This window comes from Macaca thibetana, chromosome 19 (genome assembly GCF_024542745.1).
Source record: "Macaca thibetana thibetana isolate TM-01 chromosome 19, ASM2454274v1, whole genome shotgun sequence".
Classification (NCBI taxonomy): domain Eukaryota; kingdom Metazoa; phylum Chordata; class Mammalia; order Primates; family Cercopithecidae; genus Macaca; species Macaca thibetana.
This window is the reverse complement of record NC_065596.1, coordinates 29621768-29646357: the sequence shown is the minus strand read 5'-3', so window position 1 is coordinate 29646357 and position 24590 is coordinate 29621768. Positions and strand designations below refer to the sequence as shown.

The 24590-nt window shown below is 53.0% G+C and overlaps 3 protein-coding genes across 4 annotated transcripts in view; 1 reads left to right on the top strand and 2 right to left on the bottom strand.

Annotated features, from left to right (window-relative positions):
- LIN7B (lin-7 homolog B, crumbs cell polarity complex component) overlaps window positions 1-7503 on the bottom strand; it is a 127091-nt gene extending 119588 nt beyond the window's left edge. Inside the window, exon 1 of the mRNA XM_050772526.1 lies at window positions 7500-7503. The gene's annotated coding sequence lies outside the window, so the exon portion shown is untranslated. The remainder of the gene's footprint in view (window positions 1-7499) is intronic.
- The window catches only part of RUVBL2 (RuvB like AAA ATPase 2), a 45748-nt gene extending 22367 nt beyond the window's left edge, over window positions 1-23381 (bottom strand). Inside the window, exon 1 of the mRNA XM_050772453.1 lies at window positions 23378-23381. The gene's annotated coding sequence lies outside the window, so the exon portion shown is untranslated. The remainder of the gene's footprint in view (window positions 1-23377) is intronic.
- On the top strand, window positions 180-24590 carry GYS1 (glycogen synthase 1). Of its 2 annotated transcripts, XM_050772411.1 has the most exons (16): window positions 180-559; window positions 2107-2288; window positions 6961-7152; window positions 8267-8452; window positions 8697-8841; window positions 11439-11556; window positions 11903-12023; window positions 12640-12746; window positions 16041-16100; window positions 16196-16274; window positions 17628-17741; window positions 18016-18142; window positions 21688-21783; window positions 22002-22165; window positions 22878-22958; window positions 23107-24590. In XM_050772411.1, exons 1-16 carry the CDS (start codon window positions 442-444, stop codon window positions 23428-23430), a joined length of 2214 nt encoding a protein of 737 aa, XP_050628368.1. In that variant the 5' UTR covers window positions 180-441; the 3' UTR covers window positions 23431-24590. The 2 variants fall into 2 exon arrangements, with proteins under 2 accessions (XP_050628368.1, XP_050628369.1); XM_050772412.1 differs by lacking the exon at window positions 2107-2288 and having other exon boundaries at window positions 500-559.

Here is a 24590-nt window from a genome sequence, read left to right as displayed (position 1 = left end):
GAGGCCTCCAGCTTCAGATTGACAGAGCTGAAGGCCAATCGTTTCCGTAGAGCGCAGCGGCAAGCTCCGCCCCCTGGAGCTCTCAGGGCCGAGGCGGGGCCGGGACACAGCGACTCCAACCCGTTCCACCAATGAGGACACGCGGAAATCCCCGCCCCCGGGCGTGAGCCAATGGAGCTGGCTGCGGGGGCGGCCACTGCCTCCTGACCGCTGCGAGGTTTCACTGCAGGGGTGCCACTGGGCTCAGTGACGCTGCGGCCGCCTTCTGCCTAGGTCCGAAGGCTTCGGGGCGGGGGTGCGGTCTTGCAATAGGAAGCTGGGCGTCTTGCAAGCTTCCCTTCGGGCGCCAGCTACTCGGCCCCGCACCCTACCTGGTGCATTCCCTGGACACCTCCAGGGTCCCTACCTTGAGGTCCCCGGAGCCCCCTTCCTGCGCCAGCCATGCCTTTAAACCGCACTTTGTCCATGTCCTCACTGCCAGGACTGGAGGACTGGGAGGATGAATTCGACCTGGAGAACACAGTGCTCTTCGAAGTGGCCTGGGAGGTGGCCAACAAGGGTGAGCACGCCAGGCGTCGGGGCCCTTGAAGAGAAGGACAGTAGTGGATGGGGGCCCGGAACTCTGAGTTGTAGGAGGACGGGGCTACTAGGGGAACCCTTGGGACCAGGGCAAGGAGGCTGTGACTCCTGTGTCCTTGAGGGGCTGGGAGGCCGGAGGTGGGTGGGAGAGGGATGGTTAGTTTGACTTGCGATGAAAGGAGGCTGAAAGCCCGGGTTCTGGGTCCTAGGGAAGAGGGCGCTAAAATGAGACTCCTAGGTCCTGGAGGGAGGCTTCCGAGAGACTAGATACCTGGGTCCTGAACAGGGAAGGAGACGGAGGGATGGGATTTCTGTGTGCAAGCCTGGGAAGCTGCCGGGGTTTCAGACCTGTGACCCTAACAGCATAGTCTAGGGGATAAAACTCCAGATTTGAGAGAGAGCTGACTGGGAGATAGGAGGCCTGAGCGGCGGTGGGAGCACCTGAGGACCTGGCTGCTTAAGAATAAAGATGGGACGGGCTGGATACTCTAATCCTTAGATCCTAGGGTGGGAGAGGCTTGCGGGCCTGAATGCCTGGGCTTTCAAGGAGCTGAGGGCCTGAGCTATTAGTTCCTAGGAGTAGAGGAGCCCGTGGCCTGGGACACGTGCATGCTGGAATAGGGGAAGGCTGGGAAGTCCTGAGTTAGTCAGGGGCTGGGCCCTAGGATGGGAGGGGCCAGGAGCCCGCATTTCTGTGTCTTGGGCTTCCAAAAGCTGAGGTTCTGGCCTTGGAGAAGGCTGGGGCTGAAATCCCCAGGAACAAGCCAATCTCACACCTCAAAGAGCAGGCTCTGGGGGGTTGTTTTGCTGGGTCTTGGAGGGGAAAGGGACCGTGTCTCCCAGGAGGACAGGGGGCCGATGAACACACAGCCGGATATGGCCAGGGCCTGGGCTCCAGGAGGGGTGGGGGCTGGGGGCTGGGGGCTGGGGCTCCTGGGTCTGGGATGGGGTCATGGGAGAGGCAGGGCCCTGCATGTTCGTGTCCCTAGTCAGGGAGAGGAAATTGGGAGGCAGGTCAGCAGGGTCCCTGGGGGCAGGGAATGACCATGCAGGCTTCTCTTGGGCAATGGTGAGAAGCTGAATTGGCCATGAGGAGGTCTCCCTCATGGGGTTTTGGAGTGATTTAAACCCAGCTCCTGTGAGCGGGGAACTCGAGAACCTGGGTCCAGGTAGTCCTCAGGTCTGCCATCCTTAGAACCCCAGTACCTAATTCCTTCTAACCCAGGGGTCCCAGCCCCCAGCTCCTTCTCTCTCACACCCAGAAGTCTAGCCTGAGCCCCCTCCTCCCTCAGAGTCCTGACCCCGGCCCCCTTCTCCCTTAGACCCAGGAGAACTGCCCCCCAGTCCCCCGGTTCCCTTCATCCAAGCCTCCAAGCCCTACTCCAAACTACGGGCTCCCAGTCCCCTCTTCCCCCTGAGCTAGCCATCTGGGGCCTGAGTGCCCCCTATATCCCCGGCCCACCCCACCCCAGGCCCCAGAACTATGGACCTCGGCCGGGGCCTGCCCTCACACGCTTGGGCCCACAGTGGGTGGCATCTACACGGTGCTGCAGACGAAGGCGAAGGTGACGGGGGACGAATGGGGCGACAACTACTACCTGGTGGGGCCGTACACGGAGCAGGGCGTGAGGACCCAGGTGGAACTGCTGGAGGCCCCCACCCCGGCCCTGAAGAAGACACTGGATTCCATGAACAGCAAGGGTTGCAAGGTGGGACATGGCCCAGCCCAGGGCAGAAGTGGGTGGACAGCCTGCCATCAGGGTGGGAGCCACAGACAGAGAGGGGGCAGGGTGGACAGCCCTAGCCAGAGAGCGAGGCAGGCTTGGACACAGGAAGGAGGTGTGATAGGACACCCAGACAGATGCAGGGCCTGGAAGTGGGCGGGTGGATCCCAGACATGGGCAAATGGACAGACAGATGGCAAGTATGAGACAGACTGAGACGGAGATCCAAGAGGCCAAGGTCCTCACGCACAGACAGAAAAAGAGCAAGATGGAAAGACAGCCTGGTCGACATGGCGAAACGCTGTCTCTACTAAAAATACAAAAATTAGCTGGGCATGGTGGCGCGCGCCTGTAATCCCAGCTACTCGGGAGGCTGAGGCATGAGAATCGCTTGAACCCGGGAGGCGGAGGTTGCAATGAACGGCGATTGGGCCACTGCACTCCAGCCTGGGCGACAGAGTGAGACTCTGTCTCATAAAAGAAAGCCAGTCAGCCAGGCAGAGCTGGGGAGAAGTGGGCCTGGGTTCAGGCAGGGACAGGATTCTGGAGCCTGAAGTTCAAGTTCACCCCTCCACTTGCCCCTGTGTGTCGTTGGCTAATGGACGTGCTAATAGCATCTACCTTCTAGAGGTGCTAGGAGGAGGAAGCAGTTAATAAGGATAAAGTGGTTAGTAGAGTTCTTGGCATGAAGTTAGCACAGTGTGTGGGCAGTGATTGTCATTGTTATTATTATGATCATCATCATTATTGTTACTAACAGCCAAGCTTGGAGAGTGAGGGGGGCAGGCCGACAAAGGGAGAAGGGTGGATGGAGCCATGGGCAAGAGTAAGAGACAGACTAGGGACAGAAGAGAGGCCGCCAGATGTTTCAGAAAGTCAGTCCTAGAAGGAGAGAGAAGCATGGAATATCGGGGAAGAGAGGAGAGGTCAGCGGACAGATCCACAGGACAGAGTCTGAGATGGGCAGATCAGGGCTTAGAGAGGAGGGGGAGTTCCAGGGCCCCAGGATGAAGACGGAAAGAGACACACTGTTGTCCAAGGAGAAAGCCATCAGGCAGCAGGGCTGAGGGACAGACAGGTCCGGGCCGGGGATGGAGAGGCACTGTGATTCCTTCACTCATTCACAGCCTCTGGTTTGGGGTGGGGTCTGGAATCCATTCAGGCCCGACTGTGTCCCTAAGGGAACCCAGAGCAGCCCAGTCCCTTCCTGAGGGCAGCTGCTTCCCACGTGCTGGGGGCCTAAGAATATCCCCCCCAGCAAAAGGGCAGACAACAGCTGGGAGGGGGAGGGACCTCAGAGTGAGGCTCCGGGCAGGAGAAAGCCAGGTCGGCGAGGAGTGGGGCTGCTTCGCTGCTGTGGCAGCAGGCCCAGAACCAAGGCCGTAGTCTCAGGGAGGAAAGCAGCCAACTGGAGAAATGTGGCAGAGGCAGAAGTGAGACAGCAAGTCTTAGAAACATGGCAGTGGCTAGAAAAATGCAGCGTTGCCGGGCGCGGTGGCTCACGCCTGTAATCCCAGTACTTTGGGAGGCCGAGGCGGGCGGATCACGAGGTCAGGAGATGGAGACCATCCTGGCTAACATGGTGAAACCCCGTCTCTACTAAAAAATACAAAAACTTAGCCGGGTGTGGTGGCGGGTGCCTGTAGTCCCAGGTACTCAGGAGGCTGAGGCAGGAGAATGGTGTGAACCCAGGAGGCGGAGCTTGCAGTGAGCCGAGATCACGCCACTGCACTCCAGCCTGGGTGACAGAGCGAGACTCTATCTCAAAAAAAAAAAAAAAGAAAAAGAAAAGAAAAGAAAAAATGCAGCCCTGGGGCATGGACAGAGGATGGGCTATGTTAGAAATGTGCAGCATGGCCGGGCGTGGTCGCTCATGCCTGGAATCCTAGCACTTCAGGAGGCCAAGGTGGGAGGATGGCTTGAGCCCAGGAGTTCGTGACCAGCATGGGCAACATGGTGAAACTCCGTCTCTACTAAAAATACAAAAAATTAGCCAGGCGTGGTGGTGCATGTCTGTGATCCCAGTTACTCAGGAGGCTGAGGTGGGAGGATGGGATGTTGAGGCTGTAGTGAGCCATGATTTTTTTTTTTTTTTTTTTTTTTTTTGAGGCGGAGTCTCGCTCTGTCGCCCAGGCTGGAGTGCAGTGGCGCGATCTCGGCTCACTGCAAACTCCGCCTCCCGGGTTCCCGCCATTCTCCTGCCTCAGCCTCCCGAGTAGCTGGGACTACAGGCGCCGCCACCACGCCCGGCTAATTTTTTTGTATTTTTAGTGGAGACGGGGTTTCATTGTGTTAGCCAGGATGGTCTCCATCTCCTGACCTCGTGATCCGCCCGTCTCGGCCTCCCAAAGTGCTGGGATTACAGGCTTGAGCCACCGCGCCCGGCCTTTTTTTTTTTTTTTTTTTTGAGATAGAGTCTCACTCTGTCGCTCAGGCTAGAGTGCAGTGGTGCAATCTCGGCTCACTGCAACCTCCGCCTCCCGCGTTCAAGCGATTCTCCTGCCTCAGCCTCCCAAGTAGCTAGGACCTCAGGCGCATGCTGCCACACCCGGCTAATTTTTTGTATTTTAGTAGAGACAGGGTTTCACCATGTTGCCCAGGCTGGTCTCAAATTCCTGAGCTCAGGCAGTCCGCTTGCCTCAAGCTCCCAAAGTGCTAGGATTACAGGCTGGAGCCACTGTGCCCTGCCCAGTAAGCCATGATTGCACCACTGCACTCAAGCCTGGGCAACCAGAGTGAGACCCTGTCAAAAAAAAAAAAAAGAAAGAAAGGAAAGGAAAGAAAGAAAAAGAAAGGAGAGACGGAGGGAGGGAAGGAAGGAAGGGAGGGAGGGAGGAAGGTGGCTGTGTACTACAAAATGGGCCTATGGATAGAGGAAAGAGGTCACAGGTGACAGATATGTGACGAAAGGAAGAGAAACAAGGCGGCAAGGGGAAGAAAAGTGGCAGCATGAACAGTAAGAGAATAATTACAGACTGGGTGCAGTAGCTCATGCCTGTAATCCCAGCACTTTGGTAGGCCGAGGTGGGTGGATCACTTGAGACCAGGAGTTTGAGACCGGCCTGGGCAACATGGTGAAACCCTGTCCTTACAAAAAATTTAAAAATTAGCCGGGCTGTGGTACCGTGTACCTGTGGTCCCAGCTATGTGGGAAGCTGCGGTGGGAGGATTGCTTGAGCCTGGGAGGTCGAAGCTTCAGTGAACTATAATTGCACCACTCCATTCCAGGCTGGAGGACAGAGCAAGACCCTGTCTCTGAAAATAAAAAAGGGCCTGGTTTGGTGACTCACACTTCTAATCCAACACTTTGGGAGGCTAAGCAGGAAAATTGCTTGAACGTAGGAGTTCACGATCAGCCTGGGCAACATAGTGAGACCCCATCTCCACAAAAAATTGAAAACTTAGCCTGGCGTGGTGGCCCACACCCATAGGAGGTGAGGTGGGGGAATTGAACCAGGGAGGTTGAGGCTGCAGTGAACCATGTTCACACCACTGCACTCCAGCCTGGGCAACAGAGCGACACCCTGTCTCAAAACAAAAAAGAAGCATCCCATGGAAGGAATTAGCATCAGAAAGAAAAGACAGTGGGAGATGCAGATGGTTGGTAAGAGAAATGTGGCAGCAAGTACAGAAACCAGGTAGCAGGTGGGAGAAATGATTTGCAGAGTGGTCAGACAGGGCAGTGGGGGCAGAGAGACAGGACATGTGACATGTGTGGTTACAAGGAGAGAAAGGAGGCAGCGAGTGGGAGAAGGGTAGCAGTTATAGGAATTAAAAAGGAATTAAACTGGGTGTGGTAGCTCATGCCTGTAATCCCAGCACTTTGGGAGGCCGAGGCGGGCGGATCACAAGGTCAGGAGATTGAGAATATCCTGGCTAACATTGTGAAACCCTGTCTCTACTAAAAATACAAAAAAAATTAGCCAGGCGTGGTGGCGGGTGCCTGTAGTCCCAGCTACTTGGGAGGCTGAGGCAGGAGAATCGCTTGAACCTGGGAGGCGGAGCTTGCAGTGAGCCAAGATCACGCCACTGCACTCCAGCCTGGGCGACAGAGCGAGATTCCACCTGAAAAAAAAAAAAAAGAAAAAAAAAGAAATTAAAGATGAGGCTGGGCGCAGTGGCTCAAGCCTGTGATCCCAACACTTTGGGAGGCCAAGGAGGGCAGATCACTTGAGGTCAGGAGTTTGATACCAGCCTGGCCAACATGGGGAAACTCCATCTCTACTAAAAATGCAAAAAATTAGCCAGGTGTTGGGGTGGGTGCCTGTAATCCCGGCTACTTGGGAGGCTGAGGCAGGAGAATCGCTTCAACCCGGGAGGCGGAGGTTGCAGTGAGCTGAGATTGTGCCACTGCACTCCAGCCTGGGCCACAGAGCGAGACTCCATCTCAAAAAAAAAGAAAGAAAGAAAGTAAGCAGGGGGCAGGGAAAATATTGCAACAGAGATGGAAAAAATGTGTGGCAGGAATAAATCATGCAAATAGAAAAATAAAGCTAAGGCAGCAAGTGAGAAATTAGCAGCAGATACGGAAACAGAAGGTAAGGGAGCTGAGGCTTAAGTCTAGACATCTGCCTGCAAATGGGAGAACCACAGATGCACACATATGTGAGGTTGAAGCCCTGAGCCTCCCTATGGTGCCCACCCCACCCCCTTCCAGGTGTATTTTGGGCGCTGGTTGATCGAGGGAGGCCCTCTGGTGGTGCTCCTGGATGTGGGGGCCTCAGCCTGGGCCCTGGAGCGCTGGAAGGGAGAGCTCTGGGATACCTGCAACGTCGGAGTGCCGTGGTACGACCGCGAGGCCAACGATGCTGTCCTCTTTGGCTTTCTCACTACCTGGTTCCTGGGTGAGGTAGGCCCCATCTGACACGTTCCACCCATACCTGAAACTACAATGACCATCAACCCCAGGGCCAGAGGCTGGGGTTTCTCCCTGGGCATTCTGGGAGCCATAGGGTCCTTTAATCCAAGGATTAGCCCTGGCCTTTAGGGACATGGACATCCAGGGCCCAGGCTCTACTCTCGATGCCAACTTCATTTACTCCAGTCTTCCAAGCGTAGGGATTCTAGCTCAAAGTGAGGCAGGTGGGCTTATCCAAGGAATTCTGGGAGTTGTAGTTCTCTAGTGTGATATTGCTGGGCTCAGCTCTCAGATGCTGCCCTGCATGCTTATGAATCCCCAGACTGACCTGGTTTTGACCCCCTTCTAGGTTTTAAAAGGCTCAAGAAGCTTAGTTTCCAGGCTGGATGCGGTGGCTCATGCCTGTAATCCCAGCACTTTGGGAGGCCGATGGGGGAAGATCACTTGAGGCCAGGAGTGCAAGATGGCTGAACCTCGTCTCTACTAAAAATACAAAAAAAATTAGTCGGGCATGGTGGTGGGCACCTGTAATCCTAAATCCCAGCTACTTGGGAGGCTGAGACAGGATAATTGCTTGAACCTGGGAGGTGGGAATTGCAATGAGCTGAAATCGTGTCATGGCGCTCCAGCCTGGGCGACAGAGAGAAAAAAAAAAGCTTAATTTCCCATGCCCTGGGACAAATAATTCAGGAACTGGCTGCTCCTGTGGCATTCTGGGAGTTGTAGTCCTTTTGCCAGTGTTGGGTGCAGACAGCATACCCTTGAGACAAGGGGTCTTTAGGGATTATGTCCAGGACCGGGGGACGTGAAAACTTCAGTTTTTCCAATCTTACCCTGCCAGGACTTAGAAGGCTGGCCAAAAGATCCTCAGTTCTTGTCAACCCCTGGAGGGGCAATTACTTGAGCCCAGGAGTTCAAGACCAGCCTGGGGTGGCTCAGGGATTTACAGGTCCCCATCCTGTCGGGATTGCTGCAGTGGGCCGCCGCCCACTCTGTGCAGTAGTGGTGACAGATTGCCTCTCCCCGAGTGCTTGTCCCTATTGGGGGTTGCCAATTCTCTTCCCGACACTCGTGGAGACAGCAGCCCTGTCCCTGTTGCCCACAGTTCCTCGCGCAGAGTGAGGAGAAGCCACACGTGGTTGCTCACTTCCATGAGTGGTTGGCAGGCATTGGACTCTGCCTGTGTCGTGCCCGGCGACTGCCTGTAGCAACCATCTTCACCACCCATGCCACGCTGCTGGGGCGCTACCTGTGTGCCGGTGCTGTGGACTTCTACAACAACCTGGAGAACGTGAGCTGGGACCGTGGCAGATGGGGGACTGCGAGTATGCCAGGGAAACCCAAAGCTCCAGGGGGCCCAAGGGGATGGCGCCCCCTCTTCTCCCAGGATCCAGGAGTCCAAGTCCCCAGACCCTTCCTACCTCAGACCCAATAATCCAGCCCCAGGCACCAATTTATCTTAGGACCCCAGTGTCTGGACCTCCAGACTCTTCTCCCCAGTCCTTCTAACCTGAATGCTGTCCCCTCCCACCCAGTTCAACGTGGACAAGGAAGCAGGGGAGAGGCAGATCTATCACCGCTACTGCATGGAAAGGGCGGCAGCCCACTGTGCTCACGTCTTCACTACTGTGTCCCAGATCACCGCCATCGAGGCACAGCACTTGCTCAAGAGGAAACCAGGTAGGGGCTGGGCTGAAGTCCCCAGACACGAATGAGGTAGGCAGCTGTCTATGCCAAAGCCAGTTGCTCGTCATCCCAAGAAACCCACTGTAAGTTAAAATAGCATAAACTGAAAATGTATTTTGGCTGGGCATGGTGGCTTATACCTGTAATCCCAGCACTTTGAGAGGCCAAGGCAGGAGGATCACTTGAGCCCAGAAATTTGAGACCAGCCTGGGCAACATGGCGAATCCCTGGCTAAAAAATTTGCCAGACATTGTGGTGTGTGCCTGTATCCCTACCGACTCAGGAGGCTGAGGTGGGAGAATTGCTTGAGCCTAGGAGGTCAAGGGTGCAGTGAGCTGTGATCGTGCCATTGCATGATTTGGGTGGCCCAGAGAGACCTTGTCACAGCCTGGGTGACACAGTGAGACCCTATCTCAAAAAATAAAAAAATGCATTTAATATACCTAACCTAGTGAACATCATAGCTTAGGCTAGTATACCTTAAATGTACCCAGAACACGTTTTGTTAGCCTACAACTGGGCAAAATCATCCAATACAAACCTATTTTATTTTATTTTTATTTATTTATTTATTTTTGAGACAGAGTCTCACTCTGTCGCCCAGGCTGGAGTGCAGTGGCACTATCTTGGCTCACTGCAAGCTCCGCCTCCCAGGTTCATGCCATTCTCCTGCCTCAGCCTCCCGAGTAGCTGGGACTACAGGCACCCGCCTGGCTAATTTTAATACAAACCTATTTTATAATAAAGTGTTGAATAGGCCGGGCACAGTGGCTCACACCTGTAATCCTAACACTTTGGGAGGCCGAGGCGGGCAGATGGGGAGGTCAGGAGATCGAGACTAGCCTGGCCAACATGGCGAAACTCCGTCTCTACTAAAAATACAAAAATTAGCTGGGTGTGGTGGTAGGCGCCTGTAATCCCAGCTACTCGGGAGGCTGAGGCAGGATAATCGCTTGAACCTGGGAGGCAGAGGTTGCAGTGGGCTGAGATCACACCACTGCACTCCAGCCTGGACGACAGAACGAGACGCCATCTCAAAAAATAAAGTGTTGAATATCTCATCAAAATTCAAAATTGGACACGTGGATGTGTGTAACTTTCACACCATCATAAAGTTGAAAAATCATAACTTGGCTGGGTGCGGTGGCTTACATCTGTAATCCCAGCACTTTGGGAGGCTGAGGTGGGGAGATCACCTGAGATCGTGTGCTCAAGACCAGCCTGGCCAACGAGGTCTCTCCAAAAATACAAAAATTAGCTGGGCATGGTGGCCGGCACCTGTAATTCCGGCTACCCAGCTACTTGGGAGGCTGAGGCAGGAGAATCTCTTGAACCCAAGAGGTGGAGGTTGCAGTGAGCCAAGATTGTGCCACTGCACTCCAGCCTAGGCAACAAGAGCGCAACTCTGTCTCAAAAAAGAAAAGAAAAATCATAACTTGGACCATCCTAAGTCCTAAGTTGGGGACCATCAGTTACCATTATTTTCCTAAAGAATAGAGAACTACAGCTCCCAGAAGGCTGTGGGGGTCGTGACCTGTATTTGAGGCCCTCTGACTATATACTCTGGAAGCTAATGGGAGGTATAATTTCTTTCATGTTAATTTCAGATATGATAAAATTCTATAATTGGCTAATGTAGATTGGTCTTATGAAAGGGAATGGAAGATCAGTGGACTTTGTTTTTGAAAAAGGTAAGGTCGGAACTGGGCATTCTTCCCAGCCCTTGGTATCCCTTCTCAGTGAGTATAAGGTGAGAACTACAACTCCCAGAAAGCCTTTGACTGGTTAGCTCCATATGTTCCCAGAACTTTGCCCGAGGAGCTGACAGGGGTTGTAGTTTTTCGTTGATATACTTTAATTTCTGTGAGGAGAAGAAATGGTTGGGTCCTTGTAAGAAGCTTGGAAGTAGAGGATATATCCTAGGAGAAGCAGGACTTTGGGGATGTTTAATCATTTCCATCTCAGGGTGGACTAAGGGGAAACAAAAGAACTACAACTTTCCCGGAATCACCAGTGTGGATCAGATCCCTGGAAGCCATTTGCAGGAGCCGAGGAGACTTATACTTGTGCTTGTGAACCTATGCAAGTAATATTAGGCAAGAAGGCATCTCGGAGTCAGGGTACGTGTGTCACCAAGGGAACTGACCAGGCATGGTGGTTCACACCTGTAATCCCAGCACTTTAGGAGACCAAGGCAGGAAGACTGTTTGAAGCCACGAGTTTGAGACCAGCCTGGGCAACATGACAAGACCCCATCACTACAAAAGTAAAATAAATAAATTAGCCGGGTGTGGTAGTACACGCCTGTAGTCCCAGCTACTTGGGAGGCTGAGGTGGGAGGATTGCTTGACCCCAGGAGGTCGGGGATGCTATGAGCTGTGATTGTGCCACTCACTGCTCTTCAGCCTGAGCGACAGAGAGAAACCCTGTCTCCAAAAAAAAAAAAAAAAGGCAGGAGGGGGGACCTCATAGGAACGCTATTGAAACAAAGAAATTGCAAAAGGCAAACAAACGGTGCTTTCTTCATGTATTCATTCAACCACAACATTGAATGAACAAATAAAACATGGGACCCTCACCCCCAATCCCAGATATTGTGACCCCCAATGGGCTGAATGTGAAGAAGTTTTCTGCCATGCATGAGTTCCAGAACCTCCATGCTCAGAGCAAGGCTCGAATCCAGGAGTTTGTGCGGGGCCATTTTTATGGGTACGTGGGGCATATACCTAGGTCTTAAGAGAGGAGGGCGTTGGGAGCCTAACCATCTAGGTCTGGGGGAGGGAGGGGGCAGCTGGGGGCCCAGACTCCTGGGTCTGAGGGAAGGGGCACCTGGGTATTCGGCCTCCTTAGTTCTTGAGCGCCGGAACAATGGGCTGAGGATTAAAGGAAAGCCCCATCTGAAGAGAAAAACTACAACTTCCAGGAGGCCCCATGATGCCTCTGTATTACCTAAGACATTCTCTGCCCCCACCCATAGCTTCTGGGATTTGTAGTTTTGAGGCCAGGGCTAGCGGGTGAGGGCTTTGGGCTTTACCATGCCTTGTGGGTTCTTTAGGCATCTGGACTTCAACTTGGACAAGACCTTGTACTTCTTTATCGCCGGCCGCTATGAGTTCTCCAACAAGGGTGCCGACGTCTTCCTGGAGGCCTTGGCCCGGCTCAACTATCTGCTCAGAGTGAGGCCTGGGCTATGAGGGGACAGAGGGAGGGCAAGCAAAGCAGTTTATAACTGGGGAGAACAGCCAAGCGCAGTGGCTCACGCCTGTAATCCCAACACTTTGGGAGGCCATGGCAGGAGGATCACTTGAGCCCAGGAGATGGAGACCAGCCTGGGCAACATGGTGAAACCCCATCTCTACAAAAAATACAAAAATTAAATTAGCCAGGCATGGTGGGTCACACCTGTAGTCCCAGCTACTAGGGAGGGTGAACGGGGAGGATCACGTGAGCCCGGGAGGCGGAGGTTGCAGTTAGCCGAGATCACACCACTGCACTCCAGCCTGGTCGACAGAAAAAGAACGCTGTCTCAAAAACAAACAAACAAAACAAAAAATAACAGAACAGAAACCCAGGAAGGGAAGATGGGAGTAGGAAAGCCCCTGCGTGTGTTGGGGTGCCGCGAGGGGAGTATAGAGACCCAGAAAGAAGGGCAGAGTCCAAGCGGCGACTGTCCTATAATTCTCCTTGACAGGAAGGGGTATGGCAGGATCCCAGCAGTCTTGGCAGAAAGGCTGGCTGGTCCCAGGCTTCCCCGACATGATCCTGGCCTCCCCCTGCTTTCTTTCTGCGCAGGTGAATGGCAGCGAGCAGACAGTGGTTGCCTTCTTCATCATGCCGGCGCGGACCAACAATTTCAACGTGGAAACCCTCAAAGGCCAAGCCGTGCGCAAACAGCTTTGGTCAGCAGCCCTCACTCCAGACCCCGGCCCAGCCCACTCCCAGCTGTGTACTTTGGGTCCTGTGTTTCTCCTAGAGTCTCAGCCTTTTTTTTTTTTTCGTTTTGAGACACTCTCACTCTGTCGCTCAGGCTGGAGTGCAGTGGCGCGATCTTGGCTCACTACAACCTCCACCTCCCGGATTCAAGCAATTCTCCTGCCTCAGCCTCCCAAGTAGCTGGGACTACAGGCACCCACTACCACACCTGGCTCTTTTTTTTTTTTTTTTTGAGACAGAGTCTCCCTCTGTCACCCACGCTGGAGTGTACTGGCACGATCTTGGCTCACTGCAACCTCCGCCTCCTGGGTTCAAGCAGTTCTTCTGCCTCAACCTCTCGAGTAGCTGGGACTACAGGTGTACGCCACCATGCCTGGCTAATTTTTGTATTTTCAGTAGAGACGGGGTTTCACCATGTTGGCCAGGCTGGTCTCAAACTCCTGACCTTGTGATCCGCCTGCCTCGGCCTCCCAAAGTGCTGGGATTACAGGCATGAGCCACTGCACCCGGACCTCTTTTATTTTTTTTTTTTCTTTTGAGATGTCGCCCAGGCTGGAGTGCAATGGCGCGATCTCGACTCACTGCAACCTCCGCCTCCCAGGTTCAAGTGGTTTTCCTGCCTCAGCCTCTCGAGTAGCTGAGTGCCACCACACCTGGCTAACTTTTTGTTTTTATTAGAGATGGGGTTTCACTATGTTAGCCAGGCTGGTCTTGAACTCCTGACTTCAGGTGATCCACCTGCCTGGCCGAGGAATCCTCCCTGGGATTCCAGGCGTGAGCCCACTTAGCTTTTTTTTTGTATTTTTAGTAGAGACGGGATTTCACCATGTTGGCCAGGCTGATCTCAAACACCTGACCTCAGGTGATCCAGCCATCTCGGCCTCCCAAAGTCCTGGGATTCCAGGTGTGAGCCACCATGCCTCCCTTTTTTTTGTATTTTTAGTAGAGACGGGGTTTCACCATGTTGGCCAGGCTGATCTCGAACACCTAACCTCAGGTGATCCAGCCGCCTTGGCATCCCAAAGTGCTGGGATTACAGGGGTGAGCCACTGCGCCAGGCTTAGTTTCTTTTTCTTTTCTCTGAGTTTTTTTGTTTTTTGTTTTTTGTTTTTTTGAGATTCTGTCTCAAAAAAGTCTCTGTCGCCCAGGCTGGAGTGCAGTGGCGTGATCTTGGCTCACTACAACCTCCGCCTCCCAGCGAACCTCAGTTTCTTCATCTGTAAAACCGTTCATTCATTAGCAACAGATACTGAGTATCTAGTATGTGCTGACTAATTTTTATATTTTTAGTACCAATGAGATTTCACCATGTTGACCAGGCTGGTCTCGAACTCCTGACCTCAAGTGATCCACCCTCAGGTATTCCAGGTCCTGGGAATACAGCTGTGAACCAGAAAGATAAGATCCCTTTCCTCATAGAGCTTGTATTCTAGAAAATCCTGTAGACGGAATATACTTTCGGGCAAAAATAAAGCAGAAGTGGAATATGAGACGGGGTTGTCAGGACAGGCCACACTGAGAAAGTGTTATTGGGCAGAGACGAGGAAAGGTGGCGAGGGAAAAAACCCTGTGGGTATCTGGGGAACAGTAAATGCAAAGCCCTAAGGCATGATTGAGACACGGTGGGTAGGCCCATGGGGCTGGAGCGGCATGTCTCATAGAGAAGGGGTAGAAAGTGAGGCAGGATGGTGGAGCGCTCCTGTAGTCCCAGCTACCTGGGAGGCTAAGGCAAGAGGATCATTTCAGCCCTGGAGGTTGAGGCTGTAGTGAGGCATGATTGCGCCACTGCGCTCCAGCCTAGGCGACAGAGTGAGACTCTGTCTCAAAAATAGAAAAAAGAAGTTAGGCGTGGTGGCTCACACCTGTAATCCCAGCACTTTGGGAGGCTGAGGTGGGTGGATCACCTGAGGTCAGAAATTTGAGACCAGCCTGACCGACATGGTGAAAGCCTGTCTTTACTAAAAATACAAAAATTAGCTGGGCGTGGTGATACGCATCTGTAGTCCTAGCTACTCAGGAGGCTGAGGCAGGAGACTCGCTCAAACCTGGGAGGCAGAGGTTGCAGCGAGCCAGGATCGCGCCAATACACTCCAGCATGGGTGACAGCCAGACTCGGTCTCAAAAAAAAAAAAAAAAAAAAAAAAAAGTAGAGGCTGGGCGTGGTGACTCACAATCCCAGCACTTTGGGAGGCTGAGGCGGGCAGATCATTTGGAGGTCAGGAGTTCGAGATCAGCCTGGTCAACATGGTGAAATCCCATCAGTACTAAAAATATAAAAATTAGCCAGACATGGTGGCGCATGCTTGTAATTGCAGCTACTAAGGAGGCTGAGACAGGAGAATTTCTGGAACCTAGAAAGTGGCTGAGGTTGCGCCAGCCTGGGCAACAGAGCGAGACTCTGTCTCAAAAGAAAAAAAAAAGAAAAACAAACGAGGCCAGAGCTATGGGAGGATTTTAAGTAGAAGAGTGACCGTGGGGTGTCATGTGACACTGCTAGTTTTACTTGTGTGCCTAAATGGTCCTTTTTCAGAATCTTACTTTCTTTTCGTATAAAATGGGGCTTAGCATTGCCATCTGCAGGACAAGTACAAGTCCTAATAATAGTTGACATTTCTGGAAGGCTTGCTATGTGTACTTTTTCACATGACATCATTGGGTCCTCATTGCAAACCTCTGAGGTTGATTCTATTTTCATCCTTATCTGAAAAATGAGTCACTGCAGTCAGAGAGGGAAGGCCACCTGTCCCTGACCACACAGCTGATGTCAGGCACGTGGGATCTAAACCTTCCAGGGCCTGCCCCCTGGGTCCCCATCCTCCAGCTTGGAGGCCCCGGGGCACGGCTTCCCTGCTCACACCTCAGTTTCCTTGCTACCCTAGAAACCTAACAGTAGCCCGGCACGGTGGCTCACGCCTGTAATCCCAGCACTTTGGGAGGCCGAGGTGGCCAATTACCAGTCAGGGGTCAGGAGTTCGACACCAGACTGGCCAACATGGTGAAACCCCATCTCTACTAAAAATACAAAAATTAGCCAGGCATGGTGGCACATGCCTGTAATCCCAGCTACTTGGGAGGCTGAGGCAGGAGAATCACTTGAACTCAGAAGGCAGAGGTTGCAGTGAGCTGAGATCACGCCATGGTACTCCAGCCTGGGCGACGAGCCAAACTCTGTCTCAAAATAAACAAACAAACAAACTAAAGAAGCCTAATAGTAAATGGCAGCTGGTGTGTATGTGACCCTGTTGCTCTGCTTCCTCCAGGGACACGGCCAACACGGTGAAGGAGAAGTTCGGGAGGAAGCTTTATGAATCCTTACTGGTGTGAGTGCCCTGCCCTCAGCCCTGTGCCCTCCTAGGCCCTGACTAAGCCCTCTCATCACTCCGTTCTCACACGCATGCCCCTGCTTGCCTTGCAGTGGGAGCCTTCCTGACATGAACAAGATGCTGGATAAGGAAGACTTCACTATGATGAAGAGAGCCATCTTTGCAACGCAGGTATGGATTGGACCTCTGTGCAGAGAGATGGCAGTTCCCGGCAGCCCCAGCGGCAGCTTGCTACGCCAGCTCAGACCCCAGAGATTGCCGGGAGTGCTGCTTTCTCCTGCAGCCCTTTATTAAGGGATCTATTCTGAGATCCACAGAAGGGCATGTGCTGACTGGTACAACTTCACCTACGGAGGCACAACATGGTGAAATCCCATCTCTACTAAAAATACAAAAATTAGCCGGGTATGGTGGTGGGTACCTGTAATCCCAGGTACTTGGGAGGCTGAGGCAGGAGTATCGCCTGAACCTGGGAGGCGGAGGTTTCAGTGAGCCGAGGTGGCGCCACTGCACTCCAGCCTGGGCGACAGAGCGAGACTCCGTCTCAAAATAAATAAATACAATAAAAATAAATAAATAAGCTTCCCTTTGCTCACTGACCCCAGAGTCCCAGAGAAGCCACACCACCCAGCAACCCCCGTGGCAGAATAAGCCACAGGAAACAGCCCACCCTAAGTGCCTCCCTAAGTGAAGTTGTACCAGTGAAGTGCAGTGGTGCGATCTCGGCTCACTGCAAGCTTCGCCTCCCGGGTTCCCGCCATTCTCCTGCCTCAGCCTCCTGAGTAGCTGGGACTACAGGCGCCCGCCACCATGCCTGGCTATTTTTTTTGTATTTTTAGTAGAGACAGGGTTTCACTGTGTTAGCCATGATGGTCTCGATCTCCTGACCTTGTCATCGTCCTGCCTCAACCTCCCAAAGTGCTGGGATTACAGGCGTGAGCCACTGCGCCTGGCGATTGGAGGTGAAATTCGTAAGGAAACTACAACTCCCAGCAGCCTCCAAAGCTTGCTGCCATATTGGTACAGTCTCCACCCCCATTGACTGGGGATAGTTATAATTTTTTGGGGTTTCTTTAATGATAGAGCCCAGAGTACATAACAAGATAGCTACAACTCCTCATAGTGCTTGGAGATAAGGGAGTTGCTAACGCTGGCACTGCCTCAAAGACAGCTGGGAATTGTAGTTCTTTTTTTTAATTTTATTTTATTGAGACGGAGTTTTGCTCTTGTCTCCCAGGCTGGAGTGCAGTGGCACAATCTCAGCTCACTGCAAGCTCTGCCTCCAGGGTTCACACCATTCTCCTGCCTCAGCCTCCCGAGTAGCTGGGACTACAGGTGCCCGCCACCACGCCCGGCTATTTTTTGTATTTTTAGGGGTTTTACTAGAGCCTGGTGGATCCACAACTCCTAGTAATCACTTGGGTTTGCTGCTCCTTGGCTTCCCCGGGGTCAGCATGGCTCATGGGGAAGTAGGGAGTTCTCTGTCCCTTCCATGACCCTCTACCCTTCTTGTGGCTCCTACAGCGGCAGTCTTTCCCCCCTGTGTGCACCCACAATATGCTGGATGACTCCTCAGACCCCATCCTGACCACCATCCGCCGAATCGGCCTCTTCAATAGCAGTGCCGACAGGGTGAAGGTGAGGGCGTTTGGTCAGGGCTGGGTTGGGCACGGCAGAGGGAAGGGGTTGGGTCCTGGGTCTCACACACTCCATTCCCCCATACGTTTTATCAAATGCATTGCTGTGGTTAGAAGGAACCCTGGCTTCAAACAGACCTGGATTTGAACACTGGTCCTGCCAAACACATGCTGTGTGATGCTAGACAAGCTTTTTACCCTCTCTGGGCCACCTTGGGATCTCAGGGCTTAGCTAAACAAGGCGCCTGGGCTGAGCCCTTCTTTTTCACTACCAGGTGATTTTCCACCCGGAGTTCCTCTCCTCCACAAGCCCCCTGCTCCCGGTGGACTATGAGGAGTTTGTCCGTGGCTGTCACCTTGGGGTCTTCCCATCCTACTATGAGCCTTGGGGCTATACGCCGGGTGAGTGTAGTGGGCAGGGGACAGCGTGGTCATGGCGTCCTAGTCAGAGCTAGCATGTCCTGGGGCAAGGCACTGGCCTTCTCTGAGCCTGTTGCCTTCTTGGCAAAACAGGAACAATGGTAATCATCTGTTCTGCTACAGTGCCTGCTTTTGTGACACAATAGCTCATGTATTGAGAAACTAGAAGACTGGATTTTGAGGACTAGTTAGTGTCAAATGGATATCACAGGTCACACTGATTTGTCCCAGTGCATGGGCATTTGGCCCCCCAAATAGCAGCAATGAAATGCACAATTCACAAACACAGCTGAGTGTGGCCAAGTCTCCTCGCAAGACATTCCCAGTGCCCATCGACTCTACCTTCCTCTTGTTGGTTCACATTAGCCAGTGTTTTTAAAGCTAAATAAGGCCGGGCGTGGTGGCTCACGCCTGTAATCTTAACACCTGGGGAGGCCGAGATGGGCAGATCACAAGATCAGGAGTTTGAAATCAGCCTGGCCAATATGGTGAAAGCCTGTCTGTACTAAAAATACAAAAATTAGCCAGGTGCGGTGGTGCGCACCTGTAGTCCCAGCTACTCGGGAGGCTGAGGCAGAGAATTGCTTGAACTTGGGAGGTGGAGGTTGCAGTGAGCTGAGATCATGCCACTGTGCTCCAGCAGTGCAGTGCTCTGGGCGACAGCGAGACTCCATCTCAAAAATAAATAAATAAATAAATGAAAGCTAAATAAGTGCCGTTTCCTAATTAGTAATTTAACAAGTCTTGCAAACTGTGCTGGCATGATAATTAGGAGTCATGTGGTCAGCCCTAATTCCCTTTTTCCCATAGGGCTTGTTTTATAGATAGATAGATTGATAGTATTAGTCTGTTTTTACACTGCTATATATAAAAAAACATCCAAGACTGGGTAATTTATCATGGAGAGAGGTGTAATTGACTCACAGTTCCACATGGCTGGGGAGGCCTCAGGAAACTCAGTCGTGGCAGAAGGGGAAGCAGGGAGCTTCTTCACCTGGCGGCAGGAAAGAAAAGTATGTGAGGGGGCGGGAAAAACGAACATTTATAAAACCATGAGATCTTGTGAGAATTCACCCACTAGCATGAGAACAGCAGGGGGGGAACCACCCCCGTAATCCAATCATTTCCCTCCCTCGACACGTGGGGTTACATTTCAAGATAAAATTTGGTGGGGGGGGGGAACACAGAGTCAAACTATATCATAAATATATATTTAACACTTTTTACTATTTGTTTGTGTTTTTTTTTTTTTTTTTGAGACGGAGTCTTGCTCTGTCCCCCAGGCTGGAGTGCAGTGGCGCGATCTCGGCTCACTGCAAGCTCCGCCTCCCGGGTTCACGCCATTCTCCTGGCTCAGCCTCCCGAGTGGCTGGGACTACAGGCGCCCGCCATCTCGCCTGGCTAGTTTTTTGTGTTTTTAGTAGAGACGGGGTTTCACCATGTTAGCCAGGATGGTCTCGATCTCCTGACCTTGTGATCCGCCCGCCTCGGCCTCCCAAAGTGCTGGGATTACAGGCTTGAGCCACCGCGCCCGGCCTTGTTTGTGTTTTGAGATGGGGGTATTACTATGTTGCCCAGACTCACCTGGAACTCCTAGGTTCAGGTGATGCTCCTGCCTCAGCCTCTTGAGTGTCTGTTTTCCTCATTACAGGTGCACCCCGCCATGCCTCACAGACCTATTATATTTAGTGCCTATTTTTGCAGTTTACAGAGGTTTTTAGAAACACTTAAATAAGAATTCTAGATCAAGCCAGGCATGGTGGCTCACGCCTATAATCACAGCACTTTGGGAGGCCGAGGTGGGACGATCACTTGAGGACAGGAGTTTGAGACCAGCATGGCCAACATGGTGAAACCCTATCTCTACTAAAAATACAAAAGTTAACTGGGCATGGTGGCAGGCACCTGTAATCCCAGCCTCTCAGGAGGTTGAGATGGGAGAATCGTTTGAACCCCAGAGGCAGAGGTTGCAGTGAGCCGAGATCGTGCCACTGCACTCCAGCCTGGGCGACAGAGTCAGACCCTGTCTAAAATAATAATAATAATTATTATTATAATTATAGGTCAGGAGCAGTGGCTCACACCTATAATCCTAGCACCTTGGAAGGCTGAGGTGAGAGGATAACTTGAACCCAGGAGTTCAAGACCAGTCCGGACAACATGGTGAGACCCTGTCTCTATAAAAGATTTTTTTTTTCTTTTGAGACAGAGTCTTGCTCTATCGCCAGGCTGGAGTGCAGGGGCACAATCTTGGCTCACTGCAACCTCCGCCTCCCAGGTTCAAGTGATTCTGCTTTAGCCTCCGGAGTAGCTGGGACTATAGGCAGGTGCCACCATACCCAGCTAATTTTTGTATTTTTAGTAGACACAGGGTTTCACCATGTTGGCCAGGATGTTTTTTTTTTCTTCTTGACCTCGTGATCCACCCGCCTCGGCCTCCTAAAGTGCTGGGATTACAGGCATGAGCCACCGTGCCTGGCTTTTTTTTTTTTTCTTTCTTTTTTTTTTTTAGCCAGCAGTAGTGTTGTGTGTTTATAGTCCCAACTACTTGGGTGGCTGAGGTGGGAGAATTGCTTGAGCTTAGGAGGTCAAGGCTGCAGTGAGCTGTGATCAAGCCACTGTCCTCCAGCTTGGGTGATAAAGTGATACTTTGTCTCAAGAAAAAAAAAAAAATAGCATTGGGCCAGGCGCACTAGCTCACGCCTATAATCTCACCACTTTCGGAAGCTGAGATGGGTGGATCACCTAAGGTCAGGAGTTCGAGACCAGCCTGACCAACATGGTGAAACCCCGTCTCTACTAAAAATGCAATAATTAACTGGGCATGGTGGTGCGCGCCTGTAGTCCCAGCTACTCAGGTGACTAAGGCACGAGAATCGCTTGAACCCGGGAGGTGAAGGTTGCAGTGAGCCGAGATTGTGCTACTGCACTACAGAGTGAGACCCTGTCTCAAAAGGAAAAAAAAAAAGGCATAAAAATCCATCAAAAAATTATAATACATTCCTTGGACTATTTCTCAAGGTCGTTAAAGGTATTAAACAAGACGCAGTAGATGCCCTGTACACAGGGATACCAATAATGAGAGACCTTGTCTTACCCCCCATCAAAATAGACTAAGTCTGTACAAGATACTGGCACAGGAAAGGATCGTACAGGTTGTGAACAGTTAAGTAGTTAACAGATGGACCTTGGCCCAATCCTACAGCTTGTGAGAGTTAAGTCAAACGGACATCGGGACGCTCAATAAATTAGCATCCTTATCTCCCAACTATAGACTTTCTCGCATCCCGAATCCTTGGAGCAGAGCAAGTAATTCTCTTTTCTGAGCTTCTTAGCGTCCCCTCTGAGAAATAGGGAAATGCGCAGCTTGGTTGTGGGGGCTCAGCGACGCTCCGCACAGCGACGCTCCGCACAGCGCCTGGCACTTGGTACAGGCGCCGGTAGAGGGCGCTGTTGAGGCGTCTATTGCGATTAAGACGGTAGGGGATGGGGGAAGCTAAGTGGGTCTCTTTCCTGCCTTCCCGCAGCTGAGTGCACGGTTATGGGCATCCCCAGTATCTCCACCAATCTCTCCGGCTTCGGCTGCTTCATGGAGGAACACATCGCAGACCCCTCAGCTTACGGTCAGCGCCCAGGCCCCTGAGGATTCCAGAAGGGGGCTTGAGAGCCGGGACTCCTGGATCCTGGGAAGGAGGAGCTTGCACCCTTGGGGACCAGGGGCACCAGGAAATGGGGGGGCTCTCGGGTCCCTGGGAGAGGAGGGGTCCTGGTGCCACAGAGTCCTGGAGACAATGAAGATCTCCCCAGGACATTTTCTGAACCCAGGTCCTGGCCTCCGCAGGTATCTACATTCTCGACCGGCGGTTCCGCAGCCTGGATGATTCCTGCTCGCAGCTCACCTCCTTCCTCTACAGCTTCTGTCAGCAGAGCCGGCGGCAGCGTATCATCCAGCGGAACCGCACGGAGCGCCTCTCCGACCTTCTGGACTGGAAATACCTAGGCCGGGTAGGACCCCCCCCGCCCCGCCACTTCCTACCCTCTTCTGGGGAATCAGCCGCTCCTGGCTCTGGGTCTTTGGTGCAGGGTGAAGGGTCTCATCCTACTTGTAACAGTTGCTGTCCCTTTAAGCAATGAACCAGGCCGATCGCGGTGGTGGCTCATCCCTGTAATCCCAGCACTTTGGGAGGCCTAACAGGGAGGATCGCTTGAGCTCAGGAGTTAAGAGACCATCCTGGGCAACGTTTTCTTTCTACTAAAAATTTAAAAAAAAATCAGCCGAGTGGGGTGGTGCGTGCCTGTAGTCCCAGCTACTGGGGAGGCTGAGGTGGTAGAGTCTCTTGAGCCCTGGAGGTTGAGGCTGCAGTGAGCCTTGATCAACCCCACTGCACTCCATCCTAGGGTAACAGAGCAAGACCCTGTTTAAAAAGAAAAAAAGAACATTGGTCAGGCATTCTCATTTGCATAAAGGTATGGCCAAAGAGGTGCCTGACTTGAAAATTCGGCCCCTGTTTGAGGGGTGTGGCTTAGAAACTATCCATTCATAGATCTGCTTATTTACATAAGGGGTGGAGTCAGATGGATTATTTGCATGGGGCAGGCCCAATGGTGCAGCAGGGTATGCTCATCTGCATAAAGGGTATGGCCAGGAGCCCCATCATCTGCCTGGGGGTGGGGCCTGGCTCTCACATCCTCTGCCCCCTCCCCTCCTTTCTCCTAGTACTATATGTCTGCGCGCCACATGGCGCTGTCCAAGGCCTTTCCAGAGCACTTCACCTACGAGCCCAGCGAGGCAGATGCGGTGAGTGGACGCTGGATTTCTGCTTAGCCAGGAGCTAAAGGGCTGGGGGTTCCTCCTGGAATGGGAAGGCCTAGAGGTGGCTGGATGCCTGGGTGGGACTGCGAGGTCCTCAGCTCACCCTGGTTTGCACCCATATTCCCGTATGCAGGCCCAAGGGTACCGCTACCCACGGCCGGCCTCGGTGCCACCGTCGCCCTCGCTGTCACGACACTCCAGCCCGCACCAGAGCGAGGACGAGGAGGATCCCCGGAACGGGCCTCTGGAGGAAGACAGCGAGCGCTACGATGAGGACGAGGAGGCCGCCAAGGACCGGCGCAACATTCGTGCACCAGAGTGGCCGCGCCGAGCGTCCTGCACCTCCTCCACCAGTGGGAGCAAGCGCAACTCTGTGGACACGGCCACCTCCAGCTCGCTCAGCACCCCCAGCGAGCCCCTCAGCCCCACCAGCTCCCTGGGCGAGGAGCGTAACTAAGTCCCCCCCACCACACTCCCTGCCTGTCCTGCCTCCCTGCTCCAGAGAGAGGATGCAGAGGGGGGCTGCTCCTAAACCCCTGCTCCAGATCCGCACTGGGTGTGGCCCCGCAGTGCCCCCCCTCAGTCCGCCAAACACTCCAGCCCCTCCAGCTCCACTTTCCAAGTTCCTGCACTCCAGAATCCACAAAGCCGTGCCTTTCTCTGATTCCAGAGTGCATAATCCGCGCCCTGGAATCCCCTGGGCCTGGACCGCTTCCCAGAGGCCAGGAATCTGCCGTTACTCTGCGGTGGTGCCAGAGGTTTTAGGAAACCTGGCATGGTGCTTTCAGGTCTGGGGCTCCTAGAGTCCCTGTGAGGCTTGCAAATTCTGCAGCACACAGAGCAGGCCACGCTCGGGCCGGGCATGCGGGCCACCAAGTGCTGGAAACCACATGGTGTCCCTGCGAATGGGGCAATCAAGTCCAGAGCCGGGGCACTTTTCAGAGTTTGAAGGTAACTGAGAGCAGATGGTCCTCCATTTCAACTCCAGAACTGGGGCTCTGGGATGGGCTCATATTCTAGCCCTCCCCGGCATGTCAGAGCCAGGCTCTGCCTGGAGGATCCCTCCATCCGGCTCCTGTCATCCCCTACGCTTTGGCCAAGCCAGAGGTGGCAGAACCACTTGGCCGCTCATTCCTTCTGGAGGACACACAGTCTCGGTCCAGATGCCTTCCTGCCTTTCTGGCCTTTTCTGGACCAGATCCTACTCCTCCTTTCTTTATCTGAGATCTCCCTCCAGGGAATCTGCCTGCAGAGGACAGAGCTGGCTGTCTACCCCCACCCCTAACCTGGCTTATTCCCAACCGCTCAGCCCACTGTGAAACCACTAGGTTCTAGGTCCTGGCTTCTAGATCTGGAACCTTACCACGTTGCTGCATACTAGTCCCTTTCCCATGATCCGGAACTGAGGTCACTGGGTTCTAGAACCCCCACATTTACCTCGAGGCTCTTCCATCCCCAAACTGTGCCCTGCCTTCAGCTTTGGTGAAAAGGAGGGACCCTCATGTGTGCTGTGCTGTGTCTGCACCGCTTGGTTTGCAGTTGGGAGGGGAGGGCAGGAGGGGTGTGATTGGAGTGTGTCCGGAGATGAGATGAAAAAAATACACCTATATTTAAGAA

Excerpts from the sequence above, each read along its gene's own strand:
- GYS1 (XM_050772411.1), top strand. The coding sequence starts at position 442 with ATGCCTTTAAACCGCACTTTGTCCATGTCCTCACTGCCAGGACTGGAG. Across the intron at positions 2,289-6,960 it reads TGAACAGCAAGGGTTGCAAG|GTGTATTTTGGGCGCTGGTT; the intron begins GTGGGACATGGC and ends ACCCCCTTCCAG. Across the intron at positions 7,153-8,266 it reads CTACCTGGTTCCTGGGTGAG|TTCCTCGCGCAGAGTGAGGA; the intron begins GTAGGCCCCATC and ends TGTTGCCCACAG.